Genomic DNA, 23,417 nt, shown 5'->3' on the forward strand with positions numbered 1-23,417 from the left:
AAATGTTCTCCTTTATCTTCATGTTATTTTGTTCAGAAAGCTCAAATAAAACTTTTGACATGGTTTGATTATGACAAACACACCTCTTTTTATAACATAATTACAACATTTTTTCCCTGTGCCATTTTGATTTGGTTAAAAATCAGTAAAATAACATTCCTCATTCACAAATCAAACTGACAACTTTTGAGGCTGAAATTCCCTATTTTTGTAGAATTTAGGGAATTATAATTAATGGTAAAACTCATGGTTTTACACTTGAAACTGAATTTTGTTTGTTACTATATACTGATATATGTAAAATAAAATCTTAAATCTGACAAATATATAAATTGAACTTACTTCTGCATTAGATTTTTATTTTTATAAGTAAAGCAGAATAGATATAATTAGAGGGTTAAAAAAGTGCAATACCATAATAAGACAGAATCAAATCAACTGCATTCCTTTAATACATACTAAAACTAGAAATATAGAGGAATGAAAGAGACGGTGGATCACTAACGCTTCTAAATGATATATGATACAAAACTTGCAGAAGTATAAGACAAACAAAACTGAGATATGAATCTCTGACTTCAGTGTCTTTTCTAAAACAAAAACAGAAGCAGCAAGATGGGACTTGAGAGATATTTAAATGCCTATGTAAATATTTAGTAAACCTGCAAAATGCATGGAATGAATTATAAAGAAAGTTTTGCAAAATTTGACTGTGGTTTGTTCTCTGGCATAAAACCTGGAAAAAGTCTAACAAAACCTACTGTGATGTCAGATTTATTAATTGCTGTGGATCCTTGCTTAGTAATGCAATAGTCTCTCTCCCTCTTATTTAAACTTCTACAGTGTCTTCCTTTTTTCTGCAAGTATATCTGGAGTGGGTATATGCTCTCAGGTTGTCAGACGTATTGTAGCTACAAAGTGAACCAGTACAGGTGAACAGATCTCTGCCAGAGCACCATTTTTAGAGGGCAAGAATCTTCTGGCAGTAAGATTGGTAATGTTCTACCTGCAGTTTCAAAGCTGCAATCTGTTGATAACAAGGACATATAACTTTTTAAAACATTATGCCCAGCTTCATGTTTTGTCCACACCAAATAATATATTCTTTGATATATTCTATTGATACTTACTAGGGACGTGCCCGAAAGAAATATTGCTTATCCCACTGTATTTTTGATACACCTTTTCTTTTAAATGCATGGTGCGTTCTTAGTGTGGTTGGCAGAAAACATATCCAAAGGTGTCTCCTCGTTATTTGAATGCAGTCATTATTGCTTAGCCTAACATATACATCGCGGCAAATCTTGGCCAGCAAGACGGTATTTTACACAATACTGCTGTTGTTAGATGTAGTAGACTCAGGTTTTAAATGTTTGAGAGTTCTGAATGCCTGTGTTCTCCAACTCTATACACTGTTTCAGGGAGCTATAATTAAGCAATGTGAAGGCATTAACTAGAAAAGGGAAAGTTTTTCACCCTGATAACATTCAAACTGTTGTTAGGGACTCTCTCAAAGCACAGAAATGAGGAAAAAAAGAATCTTCTATTAGCAATGCAATTTCAGTTTGTTTTTCTAAAAGAAAACACTCTAGTAAATGTCACATATAGTAGTAGGAACAAAAAAAAACCCCAATATAACTAGAAAAATGGTTTAATTCCACTTTGATATATACTATTGTGCATTTGTTAGAAGTGTTTTGCTGAAACAAATTTCTGATTTACTGTGAAGGTCAGGAAAAATGTTATGGTATTTAGAATGAAAAATGTTTGTGGGCAGGGATAGATTTTTTAAGGTACTTCATTTAAAGAACCAGGTAAACAAAAAAGCTCGTTTCTCATTTAAGGTAATGTTAAAGTGAAAAATTATTGAAACATATTCACTTACATGAAATGTTCTTTTTGCTTATTTCTGTTTGAAAAATGTTTTAAAAATGTGAGCTTTCAGCCCAGTTCTGCGTAAGAAGTATTTTAAAATCTCCACATTATTCTAGGGACTGAAAAACTGTTTCTTTCTCAGACTTTCACTAATTGGTCTTGCTGTCTTTTTTTTTCTTTTTTTTTTTTTTTTTTGTGAGTTGACGTAAAGAGGCATAACCCCAGAAAAATTACATCAAGTGCCAGTTCATTAAACCACAAAACCACATCTGTCAGTTGTTGGAGAAGAGTAGACAGTCAAACTGCTTCATTTCACTATCATTGCTTCTACATTCTCCATTTTCTTTTTGGAATGGCTGAGAAAATTGATATAATCCTTAACTTCCTCTCTGAATTGCTTCCTAAACTGACACCATACATTACAGAGGAGCCACAGGTTTTGTGATGCTCTCTGCGAACTAACTCATGCACAAAACAAGCATCACAGTTACCATGCAGCTACTAGAAAACTCAACTCCCCCACCATAAAAGTATATCATCCCCTTAAGTTTGAGTAACAGAAGATGATGATCTCTACTGCATTATTTATTCAGAGACAGCAAACTCTATAATGTGTGAAGAAAACAGCTGAATAATTGGGAAGACTTCAATGGGAGCAATACATGCTCCTGGTGCTTCCTGCTGAGACTGCCGAAATGGCTTACAGATACAGATGCCAACTTTCTGAGGAAAAAACTGTTGCTGCAAAGATGGGAAGTTCTAACCAACTCTGACAAATAGAGGACAATCATGCCTGAGCTGAAGAGTAGTGGGAACCTGCTTACAAATTACTGTGATTTAGTTGTGATTGTGATTGGCATACACAGAAAGATCTCAACACAGTAATATTTATCTTTGATTTCATTTGCTTCCAAGTGTAGCTTAAGTAAAACTGTTTTGTAAGCCAAGTAATGGGGATAAATAATTTAGCAGTGAGTAAAAAATGTGAATTGTAACTGTGAACTGAAAAAATGTTACTAGATATCCAAGATCCAGACTTGTCAAAACAGAGGTTTGGAAAAAAAACCCCAAGAGTTGCACAGATGCACCAACTGTCTTTCAGCAGTAATTATGCACAAGCATATATAACAAAGGCAGGTAAAGGGAAGCAAATAGAATAAAAGCTGTTCGTGAGTAACTATTTTGCCTGTTACCATTTTCACAATAATTTTATTGTCATTTTTCTTCCCCCCTCCGCATTACTTGTCCTCCCACCGTTACCCCGGAAAGATTCTCTCTTTATGTAGAGCACAGTCCATAAAAGAGCTGATTTGCCATCAGCACATGCAAGAGGGAACAGAGAGACAGAAGAGTGGATGGGAATGTGGAAAGGAGGGGGGAATACAAGCTCTCGGAAAGGGATCTTTCCTTGCCGGTGACAAATCCACGGTTAGGAGATTCCTGGCCCTCCTGCAGTAGGACTTCTGTCACTGCTAAGCCAACTGTTCACATTGTTGTTCCCCAACTGAAGGACAAGACGTGCAAGTCTTGGGTGGGTTTTTTTGAGCTGTTCCACCCTACCCCCCCCAATAAATACTGATTTTAACTGAAATTACCAACCATAAGAGTAAGATACATAAATCAAGCAATAGCAAACATAGAAATAAGTGGCTTAAAATAGTATAAATGGAAATCTATAGTCAGCAGTTTAGTTTTTCAAGCAGACATAGAATATTAGTTCATTGCTAGATGTATCAATAATCACACAGAAAAATCACAAGTATTACATTAATATTTTTAAGCTAGTGAAATAAAAGATGTAACCCTACCAGATGATGATGAAAAAGTAATTTCCATTTTAACTAAGTGAAAGACTATGACACATTGCAACAACTAAAGGTGAGAGTTTTTAAAAAGAACATTTCTATAATTTCCAGCTGAGAGTTTTCAGAGAGGAAAGTTGGAAGTTTTCTGAGTTTTTAACTTTGATTTTGATAAGCTTTTGAGAATTAGTATCCCAAAACAATGGAAGAAGCCTTATACTGAGCCAATATTTGAACTGAAGGTGAAAAGTGAGCTGGCCAGTTGTGTTCCAATCAGTCCTAGACAAAACAAAGAAAAAATTATAATAAAGGAGATTGACAAGAAAAAAAAAAAAACATTGACTAGAGATTAGGAAATCAAAACAACACCTTGAAGCATCCTATTTCCTACATGGAGCTTCCTGTTCCTACTCTCTTGTGTTTGACTGCACTATTTTTCTAAGCTTGGAACCTGAGTTTATGATGATTATTTTGTCAAAATTAGGATCCTATTCCCATGCACACTGCATCCCTATACCAGATATCTCTATTCCTCTAAATTATGGTGCCCCACTCCTGTCTCCCAAAGTTGTCCAGTGCCCAAAAGCTTTCTCAAACCCTGCACCCTCACAACATTGTTCCAATCTGAAGCTCTAACCAACTCTGTATACAAGGTCCTTGACTTCAAACTTTTGTCTTCAGGTAGCATGAATTAAGATTTTAACTAGGTATATGGGATGGATTCTTGAAACTATAGAAATAATCATGAGAGATAATGTAGGCTGCACTTTTACATAAATTGCTTTCCATAATGCTAAATGGAGACAGAAAGATTTGTGAGACAGCAGGAATGGGATTGCTCAGAATTGTTAGGTGAACCAGCAATTTCCAGAAACAGGACAGTTAAATAAATATTTTTTCCCTATATCACAAGTTACAAAAGAGGTATATCCATTTGCCTTATTCAGAATTTTTTATATTCTTAAGAGAATAATAACTAGGAACTCTGCTCTGAAGTTTTTCTACTGCCATGGACTTATATGTGCACAGAAGTTACTTCTACATATGCTTTAAGATCATGATTAAGAACATGGTTTCTAAAACTTAGATGAATTATGCAACATTTATCACCAAGCAGATTAGTCCCCTGTTGGTGAGATCAGCAACTTAAGTTTTGATTGTTTAAGATAGTTGTTTGTATCCCACAGGTGATATCATCACCATCATGAATTATCTTAGCTATATTACATTAATCTTTATTTACTTACTGTATGCTGTTATTAAATTTTTAATTAAGATACATTTTAATTTGTTGTTGTAAAGGCCTAATTTCTTTTGATTATGTTCCCTGAAATCTCTTGATTCCCAGTTCATACCTGGGGAATTAACAATGTTACCTGCTTCACCTTCTCCCCAGACTAGTAGCCCCAGCCACATCCATTCATCGACCTAATCCACATCTTACCTTACTACTGTTATGCTCCTTATCTTTCCCTGTCATAGGAGTTCCACCATCCTGAGCCGGATGCACAATTTTTCCTGCAGCACAGGAACTACAGAAACAAAGGGGGAAATGATTAGAAGGTATGGAGGCAATACCTCCTGCAACAGTCCAGCTTGTCACTCTTGCTCAGGAAGTGCAAGACCAGCTGTAGCAACACTTTCACATGTACAGGCTCTTATAGGATCATTCCTGTGCTCACTCGAGGGTTCCCAAAAGAGATTTCAAATGGAAGGAGCCAGGAACAGCTGACACTTTTCCTGGCCTAGTGTTACAGCTCTCCTAGCTCTTCTCTAGCCCAAGATGATAACATTAGTACATGTATCTATGTATTTTCTCCATTGGTTGCGGAAAGTCTTGACATCTTGCTGAAATTCCCCAGAAGCTTGCACTTCTCAACAGCTGGATTGGAAGACCTGCTGGAAAGCACTATGGCACATTTCCTTGGGTTTCCTTTGTTTGGAGATCAGAATAGGGAGGGATAGTGTGAGCCCAGTTCTTGTCTCAGTTCTTGACACACTGTCAGACCATGGTGGTATCAAGTGCCCAGGTTCAAGAACTGGGAACATCTCAGTCTTTCCGATGAAGGCACAGCCTAAGCAATTTTTCCAGAGGAAAAACTGTAGGATGAGAAATTGAAATGATCATGAAGAAAGCATTAAAGCATTTCTATTATGAGATACAAATTGTTATATTCTTTCAAGTCAGCAGTATGTGTAGAAGCATGCCTTGTAGAGCTCAGAGTCAAGCTATAAATGAAACTGTTATTACTTGATATACAAGTCTGAAGAAAAATTATAACCATGTCTTCCAAACGTAGTATTATCTCTGTAGTAGCTGACCATATTTATGGCTTAGACAACATGCATCATTTTACTGCTGTACATTAAAATTTATTTAGGGCAGTGTAATGTAATTTAAGTTGATGAGTTCTTGTCATCTTTATAAATTATTGCTTTAGATTTTTGAGAATTCTAGAAAGAGAAGATGAAGAGAAACCTCAAAAAGAAAGAGCACATAATCCAATTTATTGGTTTTTTTTTTAGTTATGCAAAGCACAAAGACTCTTCTTGTCTATTGCCTTCTAGGTTTGACAGGTTTCAAACTGATAATTCTGAGGTATTCATCACCCCTTTGTATGTAAGGAAACACATTCAGTCCTAATAAGTTCGTTTTTTTTTTCTCTGTAATTTATAAGATAATGTAGTTTATTATCACATATCTGTGAAGAGTAAAGGTAAAATGTTACGCTGTAGAAGAAATTTATGCAAATCTTATGTGTGTTTAAACTACAGTATAACAAAGGGGGGTGTAATACTGATTTTTTTTCCTTTTAAAAACCTGTACCACTTAGTACAATGCACTTACATAAGTGTTTGCAAATTTTAGTGTTTTATGACTTAGCATTTATTATAGAAAATCATTCCCTTCTGTCTTTCACCAACCCTCCACCCTTCAACATACACATCCATCCATCTGATGTGTGAGGGGAGTTACATTTGGCTTAGCAATTAAAATGGATATATGTCCTTCAAACTCCTCCTGCCCTGACCGTCTTGTTTAGAGGATGAGGAAGCTCTTGGGAGCACATACAGGTTATTGAGCGCTGTGTGCCTGCAGGAGGTCTGTAAACCCTGTCCTTCACTTGTTGTCCAGCAGTCCTTAACAAGGCAGGAACAATTAAGGTAGGGATCCTGAGCTCTACCCGTCGCTTAACATTGGAAGCTAGTTCCCAAGTGAAATGAAATAAGTTAATAATGTTGCAATCTAATGAAGGCACATCTCTTCCATCCTTCATATCTTCTTTTATGTCTGGGAAATCCATTGCAACAAATTGTGTAATTTTCAGCATGTGCAAGGAAAAGTTTTTCTGTTTGTTTATTTGCAGTAGAGTCGCACGATTTACTAATTGTTTGCTAATCATTAGATAGCATGTCTTGAAAAGTGTCTATGAAGTTACTTGTAACAAATCACAAAAATGAGTTATATGCTTTCCTCTCCAAATGGTTAGTATCTTTTCAAGAGGTAGTGATTTTAGTTTTTTTTCACTAATCCCTGAGGAGAAATAAAAGCACATCATGATTTTTCAAGGCTATCTATCGCTCCCAGTGCTCAGGGATGTTTAAAGCACAATACACTACTGATTGTCAGATTACAAATATGTTCATATGTTATCATTGTAATGTGAGACGGTGGCACTTGAAGTGCAGCAGGCAAACAGAAGAAAGGCTTCTGAGTAGACTCCCTGGCTTTTTTTTTTCATGTCATATGGGCTTGCATACTTCATCTAAAGAAAGATCTTGCATACAGTATATTTTCAAGCATAAACAATGCACTTTTAAAAACTTGGATACAACAAAATTGATATCTTGAACTGATAAAAGCCTGTGTTTAGAGATAAAAAAGAAACATAAAAAAATAAGTTGTGGAATGTTAAAATAAAAAAAAAAGTTGCATAAACTTTTGGTTAATTTCTAAATAGTCTTAAATAATGTGAATGGATTCTTTTCAAACTGAATGAGTTGTTAATCTGGTAGATAACCTAGGTATTTAATCTTGTGGTCACTGAGTCAATGGGAACTTGACTGTAGATTTCAGCAGGGCAGATTTCACGTCGAGATCTGCAGAGTCCTCTTTCCCCTTGTAAATGAAGATTTTGAGCCTTTGAATTCAGTGGCTGAATTCCTATATAGGACATGGGATTTCGTGTTGGTTGTCTACTTAAAATATAATTTTCCTGAACTTTATTTTTTAACTTTTCCACTTAGTACTATCACCTATGAATGTAAAAGATTCTTTGGATTTGGACATAGATGATTAATGTGGGCAATTCCCACAGAATCAAAATTTCATAATGTATTGATTTGCTCTGTATTCCCTCTGAAGGAAGAATGTCCCTGTAGGAAATAGCAGACAGTACACGGTTCTCAATGTGAACCATAATTCACTAGTAAATACAGGAAAAAAATCTCAGAATAAGCACTTTTCAATATGGAGACAGATGGCCACATCACTTGGCAAGCATTCAGCTTTTTTTCCTGACATGTTTAAATAATGATTATCAAACAACAGACAGGGATAAAAATCAAAGTAGCCTTAAATTTTTCTAAAACAGAATGGCAGGCTGCTGTAGAAGTGTCCTATAAATAACAATAAACAGCTGTTGAACGAAAGTCAATAAGGTGGAAAGAAAGTTTTTCTACTGGATTGTAGAAATATATATATATCTATATTTCTTTTTCTTGTAATGAAATGTTCTGTCCTCTTTCCCAGCCCAGAACTCAACATACTGTTTATATACCTGGCACAGTGTACAATGATTAGAGGCAAAACCAGATGGCCATATTTTTCCTTGTCTTGTTTATTTAGGTGACGGATAGATGAGTCCTAACTTTACCTATCAATCTGACTGTAATTATTTATGTTCTACTGTGAATTTTTGCACGTAAATACTCATGCACGTACACACACACACACACACAAATAGAAGTAAACTGACTCTTTCTCTTTCTTCCTTAGGCTTAGAAAGAATTGCAAGAGATTCAGCCTATGAGCAAGAAGGAAAAGTTCAGTTTGTAATTGATGCAGTATATTCCATGGCCTATGCACTACACAACATGCATAAAGATCTCTGTTCTGGATATATTGGTCTATGTGCAAGGATGAGCGCAATTGATGGTAAAGAACTACTTAGCTATATCCGGGCAGTAAACTTTAACGGTAAGTTACATATACTCTTTTTCCCCCCCCTTTTTCTTCTTTAAATGTTTCAGAAGTGACAGGATGTGTTTTCTTCTTTATATAGGATGCTTTAAGGCACAGTGGAAAACAGGATTAGAAGCAGTTCTCATTTAGTCAGAACTGTGAGTTTTTCCACCTGCTTTTAAACCCCAAGTGTATTTTTCATCTTAACATTAAGCTGCTCCCAAAAAAGAGAGATGTTAAAAATAAGAATCTGTCGATCAAAATATTCCGGTGAAAAGCTGCTATTCTAGAAACAAGTTGAGGACTCATGCAGTCCTACTGACAGATTAAAATCCTTTGACAGAGGTTGCTTATGTGTTTGCAAGAGAATGAATTGAAAAAAATACCCTTTTGAAAATTGCCTTCTTCTGAAATTACTGTTAACAATTTCCTTACAAAAGAGAACAGTGAGGAGTTTGCTTTCAATTTGCATATTTAAATCTCAATTAAAACACTCACTAGCAGTTCCAGCTTCTTTTCCATTTCATTGTTTTTGACTCAGTGATTTAGTGAGCTTTAACACAGCTACAATTTATATATTTAAAAAACACTACATAATATTCTGTGCAGCTGGGATCTGCCTGCTGGGGAAATATAGTTACAGATGCTTATGCTGTTAACAGTAGAGGCCAATAAAGAACAGGATTAATTTATGAATATGTAACTGAAAAGGGTAGAACATACTTGATGGTGAAATACAGTTGCTGAAAACCTACATTATTTCATTAAAGTCATAATTATTGTAGATTATATTTACCATTATTTTATAAAGAAATGGAACAATGTTCTTTGCTGTGTTTTGGTTGGGTTTTTTCCCCTACTTGGTGGTAATTCACGTACTAGACATGCCTTCTAACTATGCAGAGAGAAGCACTGTCTATTACAATTTATTCCAATGACCTCAGCTGCCAGCCTTTTTGAAAAAAGCACAAGGTCATTTTGAATTTAGCTTCTGAGTGGAAGCTTTTTTTGCTTTAGGTACTATACCAGACCATTTGGTTGATATGAATGTTGGCTGTAGTTCACAATTTTTTCCTCTTCTAAAACTTTTTTTTTCCTATGCATTTTTCATGAAAAGGGAATCCCTGTCTCCAGGAATATAAAGATAGAGGGAGTTTAAATGATTCTTTAGTGATTTTAAAGAAAACCTGGAGCAAAATATCTTGCTGGCAAATGGGAAATGTTGTTATGATGACAAAGGTAGGCAACATATTGCAAGGTTTGCAGCGATAATTATCTGCATTTCTAGTAGATATTCTTCTGGGCCTGTGTTGTTAAAGCACAAAGAAAGTGATCTATTTTCATTTGGTGAGCATGAAAGTTTAGCATAAAAAGATAAGCTGTACATTTTCTATGAAACCTTTCTCTCCCTAGATTGTTGTATTTCATCAATATCTGTCATGATTTCTCTGGCTGACTAAGTATTGCAACAAGGGGAGATGAAAGAGTGGGATAAAGCATTCTGGACACTAATGAAAAAGTATCTGGTTTTGAACTAGTGATTTACTGAAAGAGAGGAAAAAGGAAAAAAAAAAAAGAAACATTTCTCTGAGGTTAACTTTCTGTCCCATGGGATACGGTAACTGTTCCCTGTACTAGGCTAGTCCAGATTACATACTGGTGTACCAATTTTTTTGGGTGTGTTATATGCCCAAATATTTCCTTTTTTTCAGTCATGTGTTGGGAGGCATAAGCCAAGGACAGTCTTTAACCCTTTGCCTTTTCCTATTAATCCCAAATTCCTGTTCCTCAGGACAGCACTGCTATTGTGTCTGACTTGGTTTACAGAGGTGAATATTTACAGAGATTGCTAGGCCTCTTGTGCTGGGAGCTGAAGCAGTGCTGTGTGTGGATTTTGATGTGCATCCTATTATCATTATCATTATTATCACTATTATTATTATCATTAATAATGTGGTATATTAAAAGTGAACTGATACATGAAAGGAAAACCCTGGCTTTCACAGCCATTCAAGGTAGCATTTTTGTATCCTAACAATCACAGGATCACAGCATTGCTGAAGTTGGCAGGGACCTCTGGAGCTCACCTACTCCAACCCCCTGCTCAGATCAGGATCAGCCAAATCAGGTTGCTTAGGACCATGTCCAGTCAGGTTTTAAATATATACAAGGATGGAAAATCTTCCAAAATTCTCTCTTAGCAGTCAGTTCCAATATTTGATCATCTTCACAGTAAAAAAGTTTTTTCTTATGCTTAAACAACTTTTCCTGTGTTTTAGAATTAAACCTCTGCTCTTCAAGATGATAATAATTTCTAATATCAAGAAGTAACTGGCATTTTTGAGACAGACAGTTTTAATTTTTATTCAATATCAGTTTCCCCACATGATTCTACCCTTACGCGTATTAAACCAACTTCTCACCTCTCTTAATTCAGTATATCCCTCTTAACCAAGGTAGTAATGAGTAGGTGCAATGTCCTGTCACATTCAACTTACTAGGTTTCACCTCACAAGGTATGACCTGTATTACAAAGGACACCTGTCTGCCTTATGGAGGGTGTTTGCAAGGGGAAGAAAACATACGTATTTCTGTTTATTGGAGTAACTGTTTTGCTTTTGATTGCAAGTAATTACTTTGAAATGTGTTTATTTTTGTTTAGTCTGTTTATTTTTATTTACAAATGATGTAGAAGATTTGTTCCCCTGAAGGATTCATCTGTGTAATATTCCATGACACCTTCATGACTGAAGGGTGATCATAACCACCAGAGCACAGTGTACTGATGTAATTGATACGACATTTGTTTCTGCTTAGATATTCTTTTACCAGTTGTATGCTAAATGCAGAAAATCTCACAGTTCAGCATGATTTTAAAGGGGATAGAACTTCTTCATTTGTAATAGGAACAAAAAAAAAATATTTGTACATAAGATTTGAGTTACTGCTGAGTGTAGTCTCCTGTTTTACTATTGCCTGTGTTTTTCTTGGGACAGCTAGCAAAGTATGGTGTCTAAAACCAATTGTTTTTCATTTATAACGGGAAGTTTAATAATTAATTTAATTTCATAGGAAAAGAAACCTCTAGCATGTAACTGGTATAGCCTATTGCTGTGTACATCAAAAGAGTTTTTAAACAACAACAAAATATAAAACCAGTGTGCTGAGATGCAGCATATTTAGTTCCCTGTGTTCTTGGAGGTCACTGCTAGTAGACCATAACCACCCCTTTCTGGTTATTTGATTGGAATACTTAGAGCTTTCAGAAGTTTCATGCTCCTACTTATCTTTGTTTTTCCCAGGCAAAAAGTGAATGTTGTCACTTTATGGTTCTTATTTTAATAAATGTATCACATTTGAAAGATTTTCCCTACCGGTTTTTGTATCCAAACAAAATGAGATATTTAAGTGACACTGGTGTTTCATATTTAAAGTAATGTAAAGCTAATAGTTTTTCTGTTAATTAGGTTTATAAATGGTGATATGCGCAATAGTGTAATTGTGGCATGATTCAGTATGTTCTCCCAACACATTGCTCTAGTGTTCTCACTCCAACTTCATTATTCTGTCTACAAAATAAGCAGATGTTTTCTAAGAGTTTTTACCCTGGCATGTGCTGAGTGTTTTATGAGAAGTGCTGAATTCAACATAAGTGCTCATCATTTAACAGAAACAGGACTTGAACATGCATTTGTGGTGGATGGAGGTGTTTCAAAGGTGGTTTGGTTTTGTTTTGGTTTTGGTTTTAAGAAAAAGGTGTATCTTTGTACTTCCTTCTGGACAAAGCAAAAAAAAAAAAAAAAAGGATGACAACACGGACAGAGTGCTATTTCTTGGGTGGGAATAAAACACAAAGTGGTAAGACTGATCAGTGCCCTCCTCCCCAGCTGTCCCACTACAAAAGTGAAGATCAAAATTTATAGTTAAATTCCAAAGATAAAGATCATTGCTTATATTGTACATAAAACACTTTATATAGAAGAAAGTTCACTCTTTTTATATATATATATATATATATTTATAGCTAGTATAGGGTAGCTGTTTTTTGCCTACCTTTAGTCATACATTTGTATTTATATTTACATTAACACAGTGTAGTAGTTCCAGGGATAAATATCAAGAAAACATCACACACTATAACACAATATATTTACAGATATTACAATATAAGTCTTTCACTTAATCTTAAAGGTAAGGGCAGAATTTGGCCTATACTCTCATACATGCAAACAGACATCTTATTTGCTTATCCAGGTGAACAGGGATACTTGCTACTTTGACATCTTTTTGGTGAGCAAGAATAAGTGAGAAGGGAGCAGGGAATGGGTGGAAGCACTGACTCCCCCCTGCCGTCAATGCTTAGATAAATGTCTGCTTCTGCCAGAGTTCACTGCAACATCACTTCCCCCTCCTGGTGAAGAGGAGACTCAGGAAATAAATTCCGAGTCTGACTGCAACCTTTTCTCTGGTCTTCTCTGGGACAAAATAAAGCAACTACGTTGCTTGCTGGGATTTTGTGACAAATCTACAAGAACACTGGAACAGGTTGCCTGGAAAAGTTGTGCAGTCTCCATCCTTGGAGATATTCAAAACCTGGCTGGACATGGGCAACCTGCTCTAGCTGAGCCTGCTCTAAGCAGAGGGATTGGACTAGCAGATCTCCAGAGGTCCCTTCCCACCTGAGCCATGCTGTGATTCTATAGCCCTAGCTGGACTTGAAAGAAAAGTATATCACTTACCTTTGCTTTACAATATTAAATGAACATATGTTACCTTTGCGCTATTCTTCTGGAACTAATTTCATAGTCTGAGTGGACTAGTAAGCCTTGCTGTTATTTGGTTTTTAGATATGTTAATTAAATGCCTTTGAGAAAAGTTTAATTTTGGCTACACACACAGAGACACACACACATGCAACATCAGCCCCATTTAAAAAGCAAGCATGCAAAATTTCAGCCTGAAACAGCAGAATGATACCAGCGAATGAGGACATATGAACAGAAACTAGCAGGCAAACTCAAACTAAGTTGTCGACACTTGTAAACTAAAAATTAATGATCACTCTACATTGTAATATTTTTTCCCAAGAAAGCAGTATCTATAGAGGATAGTTTTTAAAAAAAAGAAGAATGGGTTTTCTCATGAAGAATTTTGATCCCTCCATAGAGTCATTATTGTGGAATCAGCCATTTACAAAATTCATCTTCTCCTTCTATCTTTTGAACTTGCTAAGACATCAATCTGTGCAAAACTCTTTTGACTTAATATTCAGCTCAGACTGTTTTAAATGTTTTCTTGAAGAAAGCTGACACCTCTCTATTCTTTCACTGAGTACAAAATTTGCATTCTCAAATCATTATTTATCATTAAAACAGAAGCTTTAAAATGGTGCCGTTTGAGGCTGATAAGTTTTGACATTTTTTAAAGCATTAAGCACAATAAAGCTAAATGTCCCACTTAAAATGTACTGGAGCTATACTCCTAACTTAGATTTTTAAAAATCCAACTCTCAAGTCTACAACTACCAATAGAGAAAAAAAACCTTTTTGAAATAGTTGACGTTGGGCACATCTGTGATTTTTAAAGTTATGAGTTCTTATTGTCAGTTCATAATTTAGGGGTTTGTACTGTCAGAAACACTTAGCATCATACGATGCCACTGGTACCATATTCTGATAGGGTTAAAAACTATCTAAGTATAATGGGAGATAATAGCAGATGAGCAGATAGGGACAAACAAGATTAACAACGAGTTGGGAAGGGCTGAACTCTGCTGACCTTGCTAGCATTCACTGCGGTAGCAACTCTAGTTTCACTAATCTGTACTCTGCTGAAGAAATAAAGGTACTGCTTTCAGCTGCAGAAGTAGGAGTGGAAGGGGGAATGTCTGCTGCAGTTTTACTAAGATCTGTGATGTTTGTTCTGTCATAAGTTAATCACATGACATAATTCCATGTAATTTTTTCGAAAATCTTGGTGGTACAGAGGAATGTTTGAAAACATGGCTAAAGCTTAAACTAACATAGACCTGAACTCATAAAATCCCAGAATTCAAAATAGTTCATTCTTTTCATGTACTTTTGTCATGGTTTCAGAGATGTCTAATTTGGTTTGTGAACGCACTGGGGCTATGGCAGACCATTTGTAATAAAGAATCCTGATGTCCAGTTTCCCGTACCTTTATGCTAAATTAAGGAAGGAGATGTTACCTCTGTTAATTTATTATTGGGGATGCGCAGGGGATGATTTCAAATAAGTTCTGCTTTGGCATGCTAATTATTTTAATGGAATTAATTCAGGTGGCTATACAAGAAACTAAAATTGCACAGTGGTCTGAATCACTCTAAAGGGGTTCAAGTAATCTATGGTTATAATGTAAGCATGTGCAGCAGGCAAAGCTTGGAGCAGCTGTGATTCTTAGGTACCTCATGAATCCATGTGATTAAAATCAGAGATTATGAAAATGCTGGGTGTGAAATTAGAAGGTAGAACCTAAAAGTAAGTACAATTTATAGCTGTGCTTTTGCTTATGTACAGATCTTAAGTACCGATTAATTGAGCAGTATATATGCTCCACATAGAAAATTCATGATGTAGAATGTGACTGAGGTCAATTCTCTGTTTTGAGGAACAAGGTCTAATTCATAAGGTATTTTAATAATTAATATGTAAAGGAAGGTGATAAAGGATTTACCCTCATTACCCATGAAAATTGATTTGCATCTCCTGATAGGTGAGGATATTCAGATATATTAGAATACAGTTTTCTAATATGATCAAGTGAAAAACTCAAGCAATAGTAAGGAGTAGTACAAACTAACCCTTGCCATTCCGAGTGAAAAGGTATCCGAGTGCAAAGAAACTGGATCCATAATGCATGTATTTTTTTACCTTTTAGTCAGTGTAAAAACATCACAGCTGTAGTTCTGTGGCATTATTAAGCCCTTCAGATATCCTTATCTACCTTTCTAACAGGAAGAAGGTGTGCCACATGTTTTGAGGAAAATAATACCTTGACAAGCCTCCTAACTTAAATGTTTAAATTTAAAATCTCCTTTTAAATTTATCAAATCAAGTAAGAATGTTTGTACAAGTTATTAATTTTTCCGTATGTCGATTTATGACCCATTTGGTAAGACAGCAGTTCTGCAAGCCAGCAGGACAGTCATGAGGGGGAATGAATTGCTTTTTAGTACCTCTGTAACAGAATAATATGAGCCTTTTTCATTTTCCTACAACAACTTTTACTTACAAACTGAAATAGACTCATTGGAGAGAATATTAAGAGAAAAAAAGCAACAAGGATTTTATTAAGGGTATTTGGTAGTATAAATAAGCCATATTTATAGTTCATTCATGTAAAAAGTGATCTAACTGGTAATGGCTGATAACTGACAAACAAAAAATAGAGCAATTCTTCAGGGAGGTCACTGTCAGTGAAATTATCTTGACAAATCTTAGATTCTCGTATAAGGAGGAAAATAACCATTTCTCTGTATTAAAGGGAATGACAGTGAAATCAGGTAGGCTTAATACTGTAGGGCAGGAATTACAGTGAGGAGAGAATAAATTTATAATTAACAGACATTGCCAACATCATCAAACAACACTATTTAGTTTTTCTACTCTAGGGAGATGTTGTATTCAGCAGTAATCAACCAAGTTCAGATCTATAGTCAAAGCAGTACTGTATTCAAGAGCAAGTTAGACATGTTAGACCTTGCTACCAGATGTGATCTTAAGCAAAAACAGGGAGAATCCGAGCAAACTAAACAAGACATCCAAAAGAATAGTGATAGGATTCAGTTCAACCCTCGCAGGCAAATAGGTTAGGTTTCCCTCAGTTTCAGTAGCTGGTGAAGTTTGAAGTAAGTGTCTAGTTCTCCATATAGCTGATGGGAAAGGCTGATACCTCTAAAGGCTACCAGAGAGCGAGCCTGTCCATTAGCTTTTAGGCACCATAGCAACTCATCTACTTCTGTATGTTTTTTTCCAAGCAGCTGAGTCAGAGAGATTTTCTCAAAGGCTGGTTAAAGTATTTCTAATAGTATGAAATATTAAATATGTGGAAGATAGTTTATCTCAGAAGCTTCTCTAATTTACTTCAGCAGAGGAAGCATTTGCTGTTATTCCTGAGGATTAAGGTATCCAATCATTTTGGCCACACAGCAGGTTATGTTTTATGCTGAACAGATTGGACCCAAAATGTTGCTCCCTGTAGTCTTAGCCAAATCTCTCCCTTGTAAGCCTGAAATAAAATGGACTTGATGCACAAATTCCTGAGGCGTTCTATTTTAAATAGAGAGACTGTTTCTTTCAATTCTCCTGTTATCTCTATCGTCAAAATTGAACATTTGATAATTAGAGGTAAAATAATTTGCAGTAAATGTTTTAGTTGCAATTCTGTGGATTCTGTACATAACACACTTTCAAAGTGATGATGCATTAGTGAGGCTTCCATATTAACATTTTTCAATTTGTGCCAATTTCTTTAGGTTATTAACTTTTATAATTACATTAGCATTTAATAAAAAAAAATAGTTTGGAATATAGGAAATACAGAATAGTCTTTATTATTAGTTACACTTGGAAGCCTAAACTCTTTTAAGCCACGCCATAAGAGCCTACACAGTCAGATGGACTTGAAAATGGTGCTTCTCTCTGTTACTTACAGCTCTATTAACAAACTATTAGCTTGACTGGTACTCTACTTGAATACAGTTTTATTTGCTGGTAGTTGAGCTATTTATGTAAAGGTAAGATTATTAGAGGATACTCAGCTACATTTCAGAGTATGAAAATTTGGATGTGTTTTTAACTACTGTATCAAAATTTACACACCAATCATAGCTTCCTCCTTGGACCCACCAATTACAGTGGGTGAGGTTTATTATCCAGTATGATTAACTTTGATGCTGACTTGCCTAAATTTTAGGAGTTCAGCTGGAGGGTAAAAGGGTGTGGTACAACCTTTCTATGTTAAGTCAAGGGGAAGAGGTTCCAGAAAGGAATTAGAAATATATGATACAGCAGTGCTAACTCTGCTTTGAGATGAAGATGGTAGAAACACTGGAGCTTGGTCCTTCCCCCAAACTTTTCATATTAGTCTGGGATTCGGATGTTCACTAAAGAAATAAAGTAATTGACTCCTAAGCCTTTAACCTAAAGGAGACTGAAGCCATGTCCCAGAAGCATGCCTTAAACAAGTATAGGGCATGTCTGGGAGGATATTCTTTAGTCTGGTTGCATTTGGGTCACTGTGCAGCTAAGAATGCAAGACTTCCTAGAAGTCCTATCCAAATGGACTCTCAATATCCTATCTTAGCAGCACTAAGTGGTTATTAGTTTATATAAAGTCATAGTTTTTATTGTATTTTTATTCTAGTGAAAGCAGAATCGAAGCAGCTATAAATGTATGACTCCATATTTCTACCCAGCCAGCACTGAAACAAGAAATCTTAGTGCAGTACAGGATAAATTTTTGCCTTTGTTGGAGATTTTTTTGTTGTGCACTATACACAAAGAACGACCTATCATCAACATCTGGATTATTTTTTGTTTTCATTCAGATGAATATTTTATGTTTTATAAAAGATGAATTACAAGTTACCCTTTGGGATTAAAGCAATATATCTGTATTATCTCCAAAGGGTTAGAGAAGCTAGCGTGTTTTTTAAACATTATTTTTTGCTAATAAACATTTTTTATCATTGTCCAATAAGAAAACAAAACAAGCTAAACCAAAACCAACCAACTTTGGTTAGAGAAAGAAACTATCAACATATTACCGTAGTTTTAATATAAAGGAGAAAATTTAGGTTTAGGCCAAAAAAAAGTGTTTTCATGTAATAATGATAGTTGATTATTCCATCAATCACTTTTATTTTCTTTCAATGAGCAATGAAAAGTTAGATGTTATGCTATCATGAATTGAATATCTTCCAAGTTTCTTATAACATCCTTGCAATGTGTGAAATACAGCTTGATTAGGTAGCACCCTGATCAAAAGAACTTTCACAGAAATGGGAGTGACTAGTTAAGTCCATTCTTGCAAAACCCCCAAATTTTGCAGTTTTTCAAGCAATAGTTTTGCTATGTCTCTGGTCCTACAGTACTTTTTTGCATTTGCAATTCTAGGTCTATGCTATCTACATATCTCCTTGTAACTTTTCCCACATGTTTTAACTTAAGACAAATAGGGATTCAAAATTGCTGAAGACATTTGTAATTAGAATTTATCAATATAACCAGCAATAAAGAAGTAGAAATTCTGATCTATTCAAGTGCTTAATTAATTAAGGATAAAAGGTTCTTAAAAGATGATTGCAATAGATTTTTCATCTTTAACCAGTGATCTTGTCCTAAAAGTACAATAACATGCCAATATCACAGCAGATAGAAATTATTATTGATTGTTACTGTCCAGATGTTGCCAGTGCCTGGAAGCATTAAAAACCACTGAGTCAACCTGAATGCTCTGAGATTATAAGTATTCAACTACTGTGTTAAATTAGCTCACCCTTTTTATTTCACATTCTGAAATGGAACAATGTCATTCAGTTGGCTGAAATATTTCTTGAAAAGTAGGTAATAAATATTACCTGTTCATTATTTAATTGAGAAAGGAAAATCCATCAGCTAACTAGGAAAATGCAGAAATATTATGTTTACCAACACTAGGTTTATAAAGTTCCAACTGTAGTGTCGTCAATAGAAAATTTACTGTTTATTTTAGTGGGTCTGGAATACCGGTGTTAATCAACCATACTGGAAACCAACTGTAAAATAGTAGACACCCTAACTGTTTTAAAGAACTGTTAAAAAAAAAGTTAAAGCAAAATCAAGGTCAGTTGGCAAGCAAACAGATAGCAAAAATATTTGCAATTACAATTACTTATTTTTATTATGAGTATCATCTAGTCACTTAGATGCGGCTTCAAGGTTAGGTGTTGTGCTTGCTCTGTACAGGAAGACAGTTCCTAAGAGTTTGGAAAGCATCATAGTAACATAGCGGTTACCTGACCTGTCTGGGGAAATCAGAACATCCTGAGTTTAAAGACATGCTCTCTGTCACACGTGTTTATCTGCAGGAGTAGAAGAACACAGTAAGAGACAGTCTTTGACATTCACTAAATGAATATTCCCCTGGGAGCTGTATGTTTTTCAGTGGAACGGCGAGGGAGTTTGTGTTTGCTTGTGGCAGACAAAGGTGGAGTTTGAATCGACTCGGTGGAAAGGAAGCAGCCATATATCACCCACACACTGTATCCTGCTGTCTCCTTAGTATTTATTTTCTTTCAAGGTTTGCCATACATATACTCATCAAACTCTTTAAAATAACAAGAAATCCACAATTCTGTACGTTACATCTTATGGAGACTTCAATAGCAGATTGCTTTCCTTTGACTGTAAGGCTAAGCAAACAGATATAATCATGGAAGACACATTATTGCTCACTCTGAGCTCCAGCTGGATCAATGTTTGATTTTTCTGTTTGGCCCTGTGGCCACTCTAGGACTACCATGGCTTTGCTCCAATATAGCTTCATCCTGAGTTGAGAGACAAAAATGTATTGGCACTGTTCCCATGCCACACATAATCATATTTTATAAATATATCCCTAGGTAGCATTAAGTCACAACTCATAATATGGCCATTTATGGTAGCTGTGTCCCACTTTTTGGAGGTAATTATTATGCATTTTAGTGGAAAGTGAAAATGATGTATGGAACCTCAAGTCATCATCTGTGTGCAGGATATGCAGCTACAGGGCAGTCAGACTCCTCAGCACATGCCAGACTGTGCAAACTTGAAAGGCTTATTTAGTGCAGTCTCTGTCATGGTTCTTCCAAGTTCCTACCCAGAGATCTTAAGAGAAAGCCTTGCGATATTAGAGTCCACTGCTTATCATGTTGGAGAAAAACAACTAAAGGTGCTTGGAAATTACCCTTATATTGACATACAGCCACCGTGGGAAGGTTTCTGCTAAGCCAGCTGGCATTTAAAGGTTCCTGCTCTTGATAGTTACAAATTGTTGTATTGATCCTCCCTTATGCATGGACTAACTGCAGTTCAAACACTGATAATTTTTTCTGTTTTGCACATTCACTGTTTCTCACCAGCAAGGGATATTGTTCATGCACAAAGTGCTTAGGCAAGATTTCTTGCTTACCTGAGCATAAAACGCACATGGTTTTGTTCTTATTGTAGTAAGCGGGTTCTCCTGAGCCTTGTATAGTGAATCAGAAAATTCTGAGGCATGTGCAAAATAAAAAGAAAGTAGTCTTCAAACAGATGTTCCCAAACCTAAGAAAGTTGTTCATTTTTTAGTTCCAGTTACAGCTGAATGTTGAGGTTCTTCCTTATTTCAGCCAATTTGCCCTAGACCTAATTTGACCTTTTGAAGATTTCTCATGTTTCTGTGTTGTTTGCCTGATGCCCGGTGACTCTGGGTTACTGTTACTTTTATTAAGACAAAAAGTACTTACAAATGTTATTTTATTTATTTTTTCACTTGTTTCTTTGCTTAGGTAGTCCTGGGGCAGCACTTTAGCTTTTCAAGGCATTTTTAGACAATGTAGATATTTTTTAGCCAGTAAGTTTCATAAGTCCACAAGTGCTGGGGACTGAATTGTCAGGTCTCCTAAAGTTCAATGTTGCAACATGTGAAGGGTCAGAGCAAAGATATATGCCTTCTGCCAGCAATCCTGTAGCAGGCATACCCATCTGCAATATGCACCTACAATCTTTGTTATTTAGGGATTCAAGTTCTTAATGCTTTTACCAATTTGCACAACAAAAGTGAAGGCATATGTGTGAATGTGTTTTAACTACAGTGTTTTAATGTATTATTGCATGGTATGTAGCAGGCATAACTGGCTGTTATCTCAGTCCACCAAATTTTTGAATTAAAGACATGAATCATTCTCTTTAAATAAAGACTCCGAACCTGTGTTTAGAGGTGATTTAAGCTAACTTATTTTGGTTTGAATAGCAGGAACTTGCCCCTCCTATGGAGATGAGAGGTTGTAGCTACTGAAAAGGAATAAGGTGAAGAGGCGGAGCGAAAGAAGGTAGCATATGGCAGCTGAGAAATTCACCTTTTATCTGAGTCCTCCAAATAACCGAGGAGATTTTTGTGTGTTCTATATTCATGTATAATCAGATTAAAGATTTCCTATGAAGATAAGCTGATAATAGACATTGACTATACTTGCCAAACAGTGAATAACAGACACCAGTGTCACTTGAGAAGTACAGACTGTTTTTTCCATGTATGGAGAAGAGGTGGCAATTTGTTTTTACAGAAGTGGCCCACTAATGCCTATAAACGCATGCCATGTGAGCTCCACAGCCAAGGTCTAATATCTACCCGAGTGCACGCCATGTTATGTGAATAGATGTCTGAGTCTGTGCAGCCAAGAGGTTATTATGCGCTCCTAATAAAGTGTATTAAGTCGGGTTTTCCAGCATCAAACACTTAAAAAAAAATTTCTTAATGTATGGGGGTGTTTTTAGTAGTTCATGGAATAGTATAGTATATTCTAATTTTCAAGTCATTAAATGCTAAAAAAGACCCAGAAAACCAAAAACCTTACAAAATAGTTCAATTCTTACACTGGATTGAAATAGTATTACAAAGCATAAATGCCTTTAGAGAGAAATTTGTTTATGCAGTTTATCCTGTGTCACCTGAAAAAAAACAAAAACAGGCTTTGATTTGAAGGATTTTTTTTTCCTTCTGTCTTATTGTTTAATTGTTTGATTTTGGCCTGAATTAAGCTAAAATCAATTTTATGAAGAATCAGAATGTCTCCAGGCCCTAAAGCTGTACTGGTGAGTGATGTTCTTATCAGTTCAATCACTAATGAAAACCAGCAATTAATTGATATTCCTGACAAGGATGTTGATTTCACTGAGCAATTGCAAGAAACTCTTTCTGTGGCTCTGGTCCTTGAGTGAAAACTTCTGGGAAATTGGTTCCAGGAATGGAGTCTCTTAGCTTCCAATATTGCTAACCTTCAGGGGACGCCCATCTGAATTTTGGGCAGGGCTCCCTCGTGCCAAGGTAGTGCCATGTCAGCAGAGCTGAGAGTTGCCTCCCTCAGCAGCCAGGATCCCCGTGAGTTTGTAGCTGCATTTCTCTTGATTTCTCTCCAGAGAGGAAAACTCAGATCAGAGACATAAGCAAAAAAAAAGAGGGTTGCCTCTCCCTCTTGGGTCTGAGCTGCAAGGGAGGTGAAGAAGAAACTGTGTGCCTCACTGGCTGGACTAAGGAGCTTCTGAAAATGGGAGTGTAAATGCTGGTCCTTCAGAAACTTGGATGTGCAAGTCAGTGCCACTTGGACAGTTCTTGGATAACTAACTTCAACTCAGGTCTTGGTCACCAAAATAGGCAGTTGAAATTTTGACCTTCCTGTTGGTCCTTCTGCTGTAAAAAGTTCTTCCTGTTTCATATGGGTGATTTTCAGATTGTGAAGTCCTTGCATTCTGTGATAACCCAGACCCTGTAAATATAGAGGTATCGTGGTTAAATGGCAGGTGGTCAAGAAAGG

The 23,417-nt window shown here is 35.9% G+C and overlaps 1 protein-coding gene across 5 annotated transcripts in view; it reads left to right on the forward strand.

Annotated features, from left to right (window-relative positions):
* GRM8 (glutamate metabotropic receptor 8) overlaps positions 1–23,417 on the forward strand; it is a 388,670-nt gene that overhangs the window by 232,356 nt on the left and 132,897 nt on the right. For all 5 annotated transcript variants that reach the window (XM_076329675.1, XM_076329646.1, XM_076329685.1 and 2 more), the window contains exon 7: positions 8,677–8,877. In XM_076329675.1, the coding sequence (XP_076185790.1) occupies positions 8,677–8,877 (201 nt within the window). The remainder of the gene's footprint in view (positions 1–8,676; positions 8,878–23,417) is intronic.

Source organism: Aptenodytes patagonicus, chromosome 1, assembly GCF_965638725.1.
Source record: "Aptenodytes patagonicus chromosome 1, bAptPat1.pri.cur, whole genome shotgun sequence".
Taxonomy (NCBI): domain Eukaryota; kingdom Metazoa; phylum Chordata; class Aves; order Sphenisciformes; family Spheniscidae; genus Aptenodytes; species Aptenodytes patagonicus.